The 12,940-nt window shown below is 55.5% G+C and overlaps 1 protein-coding gene across 1 annotated transcript in view; it reads right to left on the bottom strand.

The window, feature by feature from the left end:
- Window positions 1-12,940, bottom strand: part of KIAA2012 (KIAA2012 ortholog) — a 353,000-nt gene that overhangs the window by 68,025 nt on the left and 272,035 nt on the right. The window contains exon 19 of the mRNA XM_063932236.1: window positions 4,835-5,007. Coding sequence (XP_063788306.1) covers window positions 4,835-5,007 — 173 coding nt within the window. The remainder of the gene's footprint in view (window positions 1-4,834; window positions 5,008-12,940) is intronic.

Genomic DNA, 12,940 nt, shown 5'->3' with positions numbered 1-12,940 from the left:
AGAGACTTGCCTATGCCCGCCATCCTCATCGTCTTCCCCATCAGCCTATTCCTGAGAGACTTGCCTATGCCCGCCATCCTCATCGTCTTTCCCATCAGCCTATTCCTGAGAGACTTGCCTATGCCCGCCATCCTCATCGTCTTTCCCATCAGCCTATTCCTGAGAGACTTGCCTATGCCCGTCATCCTCATCGTCTTTCCCATCAGCCTATTCCTGAGAGACTTGCCTATGCCCGCCATCCTCATCGTCTTCCCCATCAGCCTATTCCTGAGAGACTTGCCTATGCCCGTAATCCTCATCGTCTTGCCCATCAGCCTATTCCTGAGAGACTTGCCTATGCCCGTAATCCTCATCGTCTTGCCCATCAGCCTATTCCTGAGAGACTTGCCTATGCCCGCCATCCTCATCGTCTTTCCCATCAGCCTATTCCTGAAAGACTTGACTATGCCCGCCATCCTCATCGTCTTTCCCATCAGCCTATTCCTGAGAGACTTGCCTATGCCCGTCATCCTCATCGTCTTTCCCATCAGCCTATTCCTGAAAGACTTGCCTATGCCCACCATCCTCATCGTCTTTACCATCAGCCTATTCCTGAGAGACTTCCCTTTGCCCGCCATCCTCATCGTCTTTCCCATCAGCCTATTCCTGAGAGACTTGCCTATGCCCGCCATCCTCATCGTCTTCCCCATCAGCCTATTCCTGAGAGACTTGCCTATGCTCGCCATCCTCATCGTCTTTCCCATCAGCCTATTCCTGAGAGACTTGCCTATGCCCGTCATCCTCATCGTCTTTACCATCAGCCTATTCCTGAGAGACTTGCCTATGCCCGCCATCCTCATCGTCTTTACCATCAGCCTATTCCTGAGAGACTTGCCTATGCCCGCCATCCTCATCGTCTTTCCCATCAGCCTATTCCTGAGAGACTTGCCTATGCCCGCCATCCTCATCGTCTTTCCCATCAGCCTATTCCTGAGAGACTTGCCTATGCCCGCCATCCTCATCGTCTTTACCATCAGCCTATTCCTGAGAGACTTGCCTATGCCCGCCATCCTCATCGTCTTTCCCATCAGCCTATTCCTGAGAGACTTGCCTATGCCCGCCATCCTCATCGTCTTTTCCATCAGCCTATTCCTGAGAGACTTGCCTATGCCTGCCATCCTCATCGTCTTTCCCATCAGCCTATTCCTGAGAGACTTGCCTATGCCCGCCATCCTCATCGTCTTTCCCATCAGCCTATTCCTGAAAGACTTGCCTATGCCCGTCATCCTCATCATCTTTCCCATCAGCCTATTCCTGAGAGACTTGCCTATGCCCGCCATCCTCATCATCTTTCCCATCAGCCTATTCCTGAGAGACTTGCCTATGCCCGCCATCCTCATCGTCTTTACCATCAGCTTATTCCTGAGCGACTTGCCTATGCCCGCCATCCTCATCGTCTTTCCCATCAGCCTAGTCCTGAAAGACTTGCCTATGCCCGCCATCCTCATCGTCTTTCCCATCAGCCTATTCCTGAGAGACTTGCCTATGCCCGTCATCCTCATCGTCTTTCCCATCAGCCTATTCCTGAAAGACTTGCCTATGCCCACCATCCTCATCGTCTTTACCATCAGCCTATTCCTGAGAGACTTGCCTATGCCCGCCATCCTCAACGTCTTTCCCATCAGCCTATTCCTGAGAGACTTGCCTATGCCCGCCATCCTCATCGTCTTTCCCATCAGCCTATTCCTGAGAGACTTGCCTATGCCCGCCATCCTCATCGTCTTTCCCATCAGCCTATTCCTGAGAGACTTGCCTATGTCCGTAATCCTCATCGTCTTGCCCATCAGCCTATTCCTGAGAGACTTGCCTATGCCCGTAATCCTCATCGTCTTGCCCATCAGCCTATTCCTGAGAGACTTGCCTATGCCCGCCATCCTCATCGTCTTTCCCATCAGCCTATTCCTGAAAGACTTGACTATGCCCGCCATCCTCATCGTCTTTCCCATCAGCCTATTCCTGAGAGACTTGCCTATGCCCGTCATCCTCATCGTCTTTCCCATCAGCCTATTCCTGAAAGACTTGCCTATGCCCACCATCCTCATCGTCTTTACCATCAGCCTATTCCTGAGAGACTTCCCTTTGCCCGCCATCCTCATCGTCTTTCCCATCAGCCTATTCCTGAGAGACTTGCCTATGCCCGCCATCCTCATCGTCTTCCCCATCAGCCTATTCCTGAGAGACTTGCCTATGCTCGCCATCCTCATTGTCTTTCCCATCAGCCTATTCCTGAGAGACTTGCCTATGCCCGTCATCCTCATCGTCTTTCCCATCAGCTTATTCCTGAGAGACTTGCCTATGCCCGTCATCCTCATCGTCTTTACCATCAGCCTATTCCTGAAAGACTTGCCTATGCCCGCCATCCTCATCGTCTTTCCCATCAGCCTATTCCCGAGAGACTTGCCTATGCCCGCCATCCTCATCGTCTTTCCCATCAGCCTATTCCTGAGAGACTTGCCTATGCCCGCCATCCTCATCGTCTTTCCCATCAGCCTATTCCTGAGAGACTTGCCTATGCCCGCCATCCTCATCGTCTTTCCCATCAGCCTATTCCTGAAAGACTTGCCTATGCCCGCCATCCTCATCGTCTTTCCCATCAGCCTATTCCTGAAAGACTTGCCTATGCCCGCCATCATCATCATCTTTCTCATCAGCCTATTCCTGAAAGACTTGCCTATGCCCGCCATCCTTATCGTCTTTCCCATCAGCCTTTACCTGAGAGACTTGCCTATGTCCGCCATCCTCATCGTCTTTCCCATCAGCCTATTCCTGAGAGACTTGCCTATGCCCACCATCCTCATCGTCTTTACCATCAGCCTATTCCTGAGAGACTTGCCTATGCCCGCCATCCTCGTCGTCTTTCCCATCAGCCTATTCCTGAGAGACTTTCCTATGCTCGCCATCCTCATCGTCTTTCCCATCAGCCTATTCCTGAGAGACTTGCCTATGCCCGCCATCCTCATCGTCTTTCCCATCTGCCTATTCCTGAGAGACTTGCCTATGCCCGCCATCCTCATCGTCTTTCCCATCAGCCTATTCCTGAAAGACTTGCCTATGCCCGCCATCCTCATCGTCTTTCCCATCAGCCTATTCCTGAGAGACTTGCCTATGCCCGCCATCCTCATCGTCTTTACCATCAGCCTATTCCTGAAAGACTTGCCTATGCCCGCCATCCTCATCATCTTTCCCATCAGCCTATTCCTGAGAGACTTGCCTATACCCGCCATCCTCATCGTCTTCCCCATCAGCCTATTCCTGAGAGACTTGCCTATGCCCGTCATCCTTATCGTCTTTACCATCAGCCTATTCCTGAAAGACTTGCCTATGCCCGCCATCCTCATCATCTTTCCCATCAGCCTATTCCTGAGAGACTTGCCTATGCCCGCCATCCTCATCGTCTTTCCCATCAGCCTATTCCCGAGAGACTTGCCTATGCTCGCCATCCTCATCGTCTTTCCCATCAGCCTATTCCCGAGAGACTTGCCTATGCCCGCCATCCTCATCGTCTTTCCCATCAGCCTATTCCTGAGAGACTTGCCTATGCCCGCCATCCTCATCGTCTTTCCCATCAGCCTATTCCTGAGAGACTTGCCTATGCCCGCCATCCTCATCGTCTTTCCCATCAGCCTATTCCTGAAAGACTTGCCTATGCCCGCCATCCTCATCGTCTTTCCCATCAGCCTATTCCTGAAAGACTTGCCTATGCCCGCCATCATCATCGTCTTTCTCATCAGCCTATTCCTGAAAGACTTGCCTATGCCCGCCATCCTTATCGTCTTTCCCATCAGCCTATTCCTGAGAGACTTGCCTATGCCCGCCATCCTCATAGTCTTTCCCATTAGCCTATTCCTGAGAGACTTGCCTATGCCCGCCATCCTCATCGTCTTTCCCATCTGCCTATTCCTGAGAGACTTGCCTATGCCCGCCATCCTCATCGTCTTTCCCATCAGCCTATTCCTGAGAGACTTGCCTATGCCTGCCATCCTCATCGTCTTTCCCATCAACCTATTCCTGAGAGACTTGCCTATGCCCGTCATCCTCATCGTCTTTCCCATCAGCCTATTCCTGAGAGACTTGCCTATGCCCGTCATCCTCATCGTCTTTCCCATCAGCCTATTCCTGAAAGACTTGCCTATGCCCGCCATCCTCATCGTCTTTACCATCAGCCTATTCCTGAAAGACTTGCCTGTGCCCGCCATCCTCTTCGTCTTTCCCACCAGCCTATTCCTGTACTCTGTGCGCCACTATACCCAGAATGGGAATGGACAGTAGTTATAGTGAGGAGTCAGTTCATGCTTCTAGTGTCCTAGGGATGTAACAACACAACGAACGAGCCCCCCCCCCCCCCCCCCCCCATCGCTGAATAGAAACCACCTTACAATTACCAGTCACACGTATGTATATGTTACATAAGTCTGTGCTCCTGCCCATATGCAGTAAACTCTCATTCCAGTAGTGCTGACTCCGGAATACATGCAAGTCAGCCACATTCTCACTGTGTGTATGGAACTATATGTGGATCGTCACCCTCGTGCCAAGTTATTGTATATGCAGCCGCACCGCCCCAAGCCAGGCGTCATCATTATCAGTGCACACAGCCCTATGCCCGGTGCTCATCTCTGCACAGCCCACAATTCCACCTACGATGCCATCATTCAACCTAGCCTACGTGGAAGGTCTTATTACCACCGGTTACCCCCATTGTGAGACACCCAGGACGCGCCTGCGCACACATGTGTTGGCTATGGAGCATGTGCAGTGCTAGAACTCCATCAGCCTCATGGTATTGTTCTGTTACCTTTCCTCTCCATCTCTTCCTGCTGCTTCCGCTTCTGTATTTCTTGCAGCTTCCTGCGGTGTTCCTCTTGCTGCTGTCGTGCTCGCTCTACTGCCTGCTGTTCCAGCTGCATCCTGCGGGCAGCTTCTTGTGCCTGACGTAGCTTCTCTTCCTCCTCCTGCTGCTTTCTCAGGCTGTAACAGAGTGCATGCTCACCATCAGCAAGAGCGCATGCTCACCAACAACAACAGTGCATGCTCACCAACAACAACAGCGCATGCTCACCAACAACAGCGCATGCTCACCATCAGCAACAGCGCATGCTCACCAACAACAACAGCGCATACTCACCATCAGCAACAGCGCATGCTCACCAACAACAGTGCATGCTCACCAACAACAACAGTGCATGCTCACCAACAACAACAGCGCATGCTCACCATCAGCAACAGCGCATGCTCACCAACAACAACAGCGCATGCTCACCATCAGCAACAGCGCATGCTCACCAACAACAGTGCATGCTCACCAACAACAACAGCGCATGCTCACCATCAGCAACAGTGCATGCTCACCATTACCAACAGCGCATACTCACCAACAACAACAGTGCATGCTCACCAACAACAACAGCGCATGCTCACCATCGGCAACAGTGCATGCTCACCATCAGCAACAGCACATGCTCACCATCAGCAACAGCGCGTGCTCACCAACAACAGTGCATGCTCACCATCAGCAACAACGCATGCTCACCATCAGCAACAGCGCATGCTCACCATCAGCAACAGCGCATGCTCACCATCAGCAACAGCACATGCTCACCATCAGCAACAGCGCGTGCTCACCAACAACAACAGTGCATGCTCACCACCAACAACAGCGCATGCTCACCATCAGCAACAGTGCATATAACACAACGTCACAAGCACGCAGGTTTGAGCCTGGGAAACGCAGAAACGAGGCACAGCAGGTCTGAGGGCTGGCCTATGGCTACGCAGCCTATACTCAGAAACGAGGCACATCGGGTGTGAGGGCTGGCCTATGGCTACGCAGCCTATACTCAGAAACGAGGCACATCGGGTGTGAGGGCTGGCCTACGGCTACGCAGCCTATATGCAGAAACGAGGCACAGCAGGTCTGAGGGCTGGCCTATGGCTACGCAGCCTATACTCAGAAACGAGGCACATCGGGTCTGAGGGCTTGCCTATGGCTACGCAGCCTATACTCAGAAACGAGGCACATCGGGTGTGAGGGTTGGCCTATGGCTACGCAGCCTATACCCAGAAACGAGGCACATTGGGTGTGAGGGTTGGCCTATGGCTATGCAGCCTATACGCAGAAACGAGGCACATCGGGTGTGAGGGCTGGCTTATGGCTACGCTGCCTATACACAGAAACGAGGCACATCAGGTCTGAGGGCTGGCCTACGGCTAGGCAGCCTATATGCAGAAACGAGGCACACGGGGTCTGAGGGCTGGCCTATGGCTACGCAACCTATACGCAGAAACGAGGCACATGGGGTCTGAGGGCTGGCCTATGGCTACGCAGTCTATACGCAGAAACGAGGCACATCGGGTGTGAGGGCTGGCCTACGGCTACGCAGCCTATATGCAGAAACGAGGCACATCGGGTCTGAGGGCTGGCCTACGGCTACGCAGTCTATACGCAGAAACGAGGCACATCGGGTGTGAGGGCTGGCCTACGGCTACGCAGCCTATATGCAGAAACGAGGCACAGCAGGTCTGAGGGCTGGCCTATGGCTACGCAGCCTATATGCAGAAACGAGGCACATCGGGTCTGAGGGCTGGCATATGGCTACGCAACCTATACGCAGAAACGAGGCACATCGGGTCTGAGGGCTGGCCTATGGCTACGCAGCCTATATGCAGAAACGAGGCACAGCAGGTCTGAGGGCTGGCCTATGGCTACGCAGCCTATATGCAGAAACGAGGCACATCGGGTCTGAGGGCTGGCATATGGCTACGCAACCTATACGCAGAAACGAGGCACATCGGGTCTGAGGGCTGGCCTATGGCTACGCAGCCTATACTCAGAAACGAGGCACATCGGGTCTGAGGGCTTGCCTATGGCTACGCAGCCTATACTCAGAAACGAGGCACATCGGGTGTGAGGGTTGGCCTATGGCTACGCAGCCTATACCCAGAAACGAGGCACATCGGGTGTGAGGGTTGGCCTATGGCTATGCAGCCTATACGCAGAAACGAGGCACATCGGGTGTGAGGGTTGGCCTATGGCTACGCAGCCTATACCCAGAAACGAGGCACATTGGGTGTGAGGGTTGGCCTATGGCTACGCAGCCTATACGCAGAAACAAGGCACATGGGGTCTGAGGGCTGGCCCATGGCTACGCAGTCTATACGCAGAAACGAGGCACATCGGGTGTGAGGGCTGGCCTACGGCTACGCAGCCTATATGCAGAAACGAGGCACATCAGGTCTGAGGGCTGGCCTATGGCTACGCAGTCTATACGCAGAAACGAGGCACATCGGGTGTGAGGACTGGCCTACGGCTACGCAGCCTATATGCAGAAACGAGGCACAGCGGGTCTGAGGGCTGGCCTATGGCTATGCAGCCTATACGCAGAAACGAGGCACATCGGGTCTGAGGGCTGGCCTATGGCTACGCAACCTATACGCAGAAACGAGGCACATGGGGTCTGAGGGCTGGCCTATGGCTACGCAGCCTATATGCAGAAACGAGGCACATCGGGTCTGAGGGCTGGCCTATGGCTACGCTGCCTATACGCAGAAACGAGGCACATCAGGTCTGGGGGCTGGCCTATGGCTATGCAGTCTATACACAGAAACGAGGCACATCGGGTCTGAGGGCTTGCCTATGGCTACGCAGCCTATATTCAGAAACGAGGCACATCGGGTGTGAGGGCAGGCCTACGGCTACGCAGCCTATACTCAGAAACGAGGCACAGCAGGTCTGAGGGCTGGCCTATGGCTACGCAGCCTATATGCAGAAACGAGGCACAGCAGGTCTGAGGGCTGGCCTATGGCTACGCAGCCTATACGCAGAAACGAGGCACATCGGGTCTAAGGGCTGGCCTACGGCTACGCAGCCTGTACTCAGAAACGAGGCACATCGGGTCTAAGGGCTGGCCTACGGCTACGCAGCCTATACTCAGAAACGAGGCACATCGGATCTGAGGGCTGGCCTATGGCTACGCAGCCTATACGCAGAAACGAGGCACATCGGGTCTGAGGGCTGGCCTATGGCTACGCAGCCTATACGCAGAAACGAGGCACATCAGGTCTGAGGGCTGGCCTATGGCTACGCAGCCTATACACAGAAACGAGGCACATCGGGTGTGAGGGTTGGCCTATGGCTACGCTGCCTATACGCAGAAACGAGGCACATCGGGTGTGAGGGTTGGCCTATGGCTACGCAGCCTATACGCAGAAACGAGGCACATCAGGTCTGAGGGCTGGCCTACGGCTAGGCAGCCTATACGCAGAAACGAGGCACATCGGGTCTGAGGGCTGGCCTATGGCTACGCAACCTATACTCAGAAACGAGGCACATCGGGTGTGAGGGCTGGCCTACGGCTACGCAGCCTATACTCAGAAACAAGGCACATCAGGTCTGAGGGCTGGCCTATGGCTACGCAGCCTGTACTCAGAAACGAGGCACATCGGGTCTGAGGGCTGGCCTATGGCTACGCAGCCTATACGCAGAAACGAGGCACATCGGGTCTGAGGGCTGGCCTACGGCTACGCAGCCTATACTCAGAAACGAGGCACATCGGGTCTGAGGGCTGGCCTATGGCTACGCAGCCTATACGCAGAAACGAGGCACATCGGGTCTGAGGGCTGGCCTATGGCTACGCAGCCTATACGCAGAAACGAGGCACATCAGGTCTGAGGGCTGGCCTATGGCTACGCAGCCTATACGCAGAAACGAGGCACATCGGGTCTGAGGGCTGGCCTATGGCTACGCAGCCTATACACAGAAACGAGGCACATCGGGTTTGAGGGCTGGCCTATGGCTACGCACCCTATACTCAGAAACGAGGCACATCGGGTCTGAGGGCTGGCCTATGGCTACGCACCCTATACTCAGAAACGAGGCACAGCAGGTCTGAGGGCTGGCCTATGGCTACGCAGCCTATACTCAGAAACGAGGCACATCGGGTGTGAGGGTTGGCCTATGGCTAGGCAGCCTATAAGTAGAAACAAGGCACATCGGGTGTGAGGGCTGGCCTATGGCTACGCAGCCTATACGCAGAAACGAGGCACATCGGGTCTGAGGGCTGGCCTATGGCTACTCTGCCTATACGCAGAAACGAGGCACATCGGGTCTGAGGGCTGGCCTATGGCTAATCAGCCTATACGCAGAAACGATGCACATCGGGTGTGAGGGCTGGCCTACGGCTAGGCAGCCTATATGTAGAAACGAGGCACATCGGGTCTGAGGGCTGGCCTATAGCTACGCAGCCTATACGCAGAAACGAGGCACATCGGGTGTGAGGGTTGGCCTATGGCTACGCAGCCTATACGCAGAAACGAGGCACATCAGGTCTGAGGGCTGGCCTTTGGCTACGCAGCCTATACGCAGAAACGAGGCACATCAGGTCTGAGGGCTGGCCTACGGCTACGCTGCCTATACGCAGAAACGAGGCACATCGGGTCTGAGGGCTGGCCTATGGCTACGCAGCCTATACTCAGAAACGAGGCACATCAGGTCTGAGGGCTGGCCTATGGCTATGCAGCCTATACGCAGAAACGAGGCACATCGGGTGTGAAGGCTGGCCTATAGCTACGCAGCCTATACGCAGAAACGAGGCACATCAGGTCTGAGGGCTGGCCGATGGCTACGCAGCCTATACGCAGAAACGAGGCACATCAGGTCTGAGGGCTGGCCTACGGCTACGCAGCCTATATGCAGAAACGAGGCACATCGGGTCTGAGGGCTGGCCTATGGCTACGCAGCCTGTACACAGAAACGAGGCACATCGGGTCTGAAGGCTGGCCTATGGCTACGCACCCTATACTCAGAAACGAGGCACATCGGGTCTGAGGGCTGGCCTATGGCTACGCAGCCTATACTCAGAAACGAGGCACATCGGGTCTGAGGGCTGGCCTATGGCTACGCACCCTATACTCAGAAACGAGGCACAGCAGGTCTGAGGGCTGGCCTATGGCTACGCAGCCTATACTCAGAAACGAGGCACATCGGGTGTGAGGGTTGGCCTATGGCTAGGCAGTCTATATGTAGAAACGAGGCACATCGGGTGTGAGGGCTGGCCTATGGCTACGCAGCCTATACGCAGAAACGAGGCACATCGGGTCTGAGGGCTGGCCTATGGCTACGCTGCCTATACGCAGAAATGAGGCACATCGGGTCTGAGGGCTGGCCTATGGCTACGCAGCCTATACGCAGAAACGAGGCACATCGGGTGTGAGGGCTGGCCTACGGCTAGGCAGCCTATACTCAGAAACGAGGCACATCGGGTGTGAGGGTTGGCCTATGGCTACGCAGCCTATACGCAGAAACGAGGCACATCAGGTCTGAGGGCTGGCCTATGGCTACGCAGCCTATACGCAGAAACGAGGCACATCGGGTCTGAGGGCTGGCCTACGGCTACGCAGCCTATACGCAGAAACGAGGCACATCGGGACTGAGGGCTGGCCTATGGCTACGCAGCCTATACTCAGAAACGAGGCACATCAGGTCTGAGGGCTGGCCTATGGCTATGCAGCCTATACGCAGAAACGAGGCACATCGGGTGTGAAGGCTGGCCTATAGCAAACGAGGCACAGCGGGTCTGAGGGCTGGCCTATGGCTATGCAGCCTATACGCAGAAACGAGGCACATCGGGTGTGAGGGCTGGCCTACGGCTACGCGGCCTATATGCAGAAACGAGGCACAGCAGGTCTGAGGGCTGGCCTACGGCTACGCAGCCTGTACTCAGAAACGAGGCACAGCAGGTCTGAGGGCTGGCCTACGGCTACGCAGCCTGTACTCAGAAACGAGGCACATCAGGTCTGAGGGCTGGCCTACGGCTACGCAGCCTGTACTCAGAAACGAGGCACATCAGGTCTGAGGGCTGGCCTACGGCTACGCAGCCTATACTCAGAAACGAGGCACATCGGGTGTGAGGGTTGGCCTATGGCTACGCAGCCTATACGCAGAAACGAGGCACATCGGGTCTGAGGGCTGGCCTATGGCTACGCAGCCTATACGCAGAAACGAGGCACATCAGGTCTGAGGGCTGGCCTATGGCTACGCAGCCTATATGCAGAAACGAGGCACATCGGGTCTGAGGGCTGGCCTATGGCTACGCACCCTATACTCAGAAACGAGGCACATCGGGTCTGAGGGCTGGCCTATGGCTACGCAGCCTATACTCAGAAACGAGGCACATCGGGTCTGAGGGTTGGCCTATGGCTAGGCAGCCTATATGCAGAAACGAGGCACATCAGGTCTGAGGGTTGCCCTATGGCTACGCAGCCTATACTCAGAAACGAGGCACATCGGGTCTGAGGGTTGGCCTATGGCTACGCAGCCTATACTCAGAAACGAGGTACATCGGGTCTGAGGGTTGGCCTATGGCTACGCAGCCTATACTCAGAAACGAGGCACATCGGGTGTGAGGGCTGGCCTATGGCTACGCAGCCTATACGCAGAAACGAGGCACATCGGGTCTGAGGGCTGGCCTATGGCTACGCTGCCTATACGCAGAAACGAGGCACATCGGGTCTGAGGGTTGGCCTATGGCTACGCAGCCTATACGCAGAAACGAGGCACATCGGGTCTGAGGGCTGGCCTATGGCTACGCTGCCTATACGCAGAAACGAGGCACATCGGGTCTGAGGGCTGGCCTATGGCTACGCAGCCTATACGCAGAAACGAGGCACATCGGGTGTGAGGGCTGGCCTACGGCTAGGCAGCCTATATGTAGAAATGAGGCACATCGGGTGTGAGGGCTGGCCTATGGCTACGCTGCCTATACACAGAAACGAGGCACATCAGGTCTGAGGGCTGGCCTACGGCTAGGCAGCCTATACGCAGAAACGAGGCACATGGGGTCTGAGGGCTGGCCTATGGCTACGCAACCTATACGCAGAAACGAGGCACATGGGGTCTGAGGGCTGGCCTATGGCTACGCAGTCTATACGCAGAAACGAGGCACATCGGGTGTGAGGGCTGGCCTACGGCTACGCAGCCTATATGCAGAAACGAGGCACATCGGGTCTGAGGGCTGGCCTACGGCTACGCAGTCTATACGCAGAAACGAGGCACATCGGGTGTGAGGGCTGGCCTACGGCTACGCAGCCTATATGCAGAAACGAGGCACAGCAGGTCTGAGGGCTGGCCTATGGCTACGCAGCCTATATGCAGAAACGAGGCACATCGGGTCTGAGGGCTGGCATATGGCTACGCAACCTATACGCAGAAACGAGGCACATCGGGTCTGAGGGCTGGCCTATGGCTACGCAGCCTATATGCAGAAACGAGGCACAGCAGGTCTGAGGGCTGGCCTATGGCTACGCAGCCTATATGCAGAAACGAGGCACATCGGGTCTGAGGGCTGGCATATGGCTACGCAACCTATACGCAGAAACGAGGCACATCGGGTCTGAGGGCTGGCCTATGGCTACGCAGCCTATACTCAGAAACGAGGCACATCGGGTCTGAGGGCTTTCCTATGGCTACGCAGCCTATACTCAGAAACGAGGCACATCGGGTGTGAGGGTTGGCCTATGGCTACGCAGCCTATACCCAGAAACGAGGCACATCGGGTGTGAGGGTTGGCCTATGGCTATGCAGCCTATACGCAGAAACGAGGCACATCGGGTGTGAGGGTTGGCCTATGGCTACGCAGCCTATACCCAGAAACGAGGCACATTGGGTGTGAGGGTTGGCCTATGGCTACGCAGCCTATACGCAGAAACGAGGCACATGGGGTCTGAGGGCTGGCCTATGGCTACGCAGTCTATACGCAGAAACGAGGCACATCGGGTGTGAGGGCTGGCCTACGGCTACGCAGCCTATATGCAGAAACGAGGCACATCAGGTCTGAGGGCTGGCCTATGGCTACGCAGTCTATACGCAGAAACGAGGCACATCGGGTGTGAGGACTGGCCTACGGCT

This window comes from Pseudophryne corroboree, chromosome 7, assembly GCF_028390025.1.
Source record: "Pseudophryne corroboree isolate aPseCor3 chromosome 7, aPseCor3.hap2, whole genome shotgun sequence".
Lineage (NCBI taxonomy): Eukaryota > Metazoa > Chordata > Amphibia > Anura > Myobatrachidae > Pseudophryne > Pseudophryne corroboree.
This window is presented reverse-complemented; position numbering and strand designations above follow the sequence as displayed.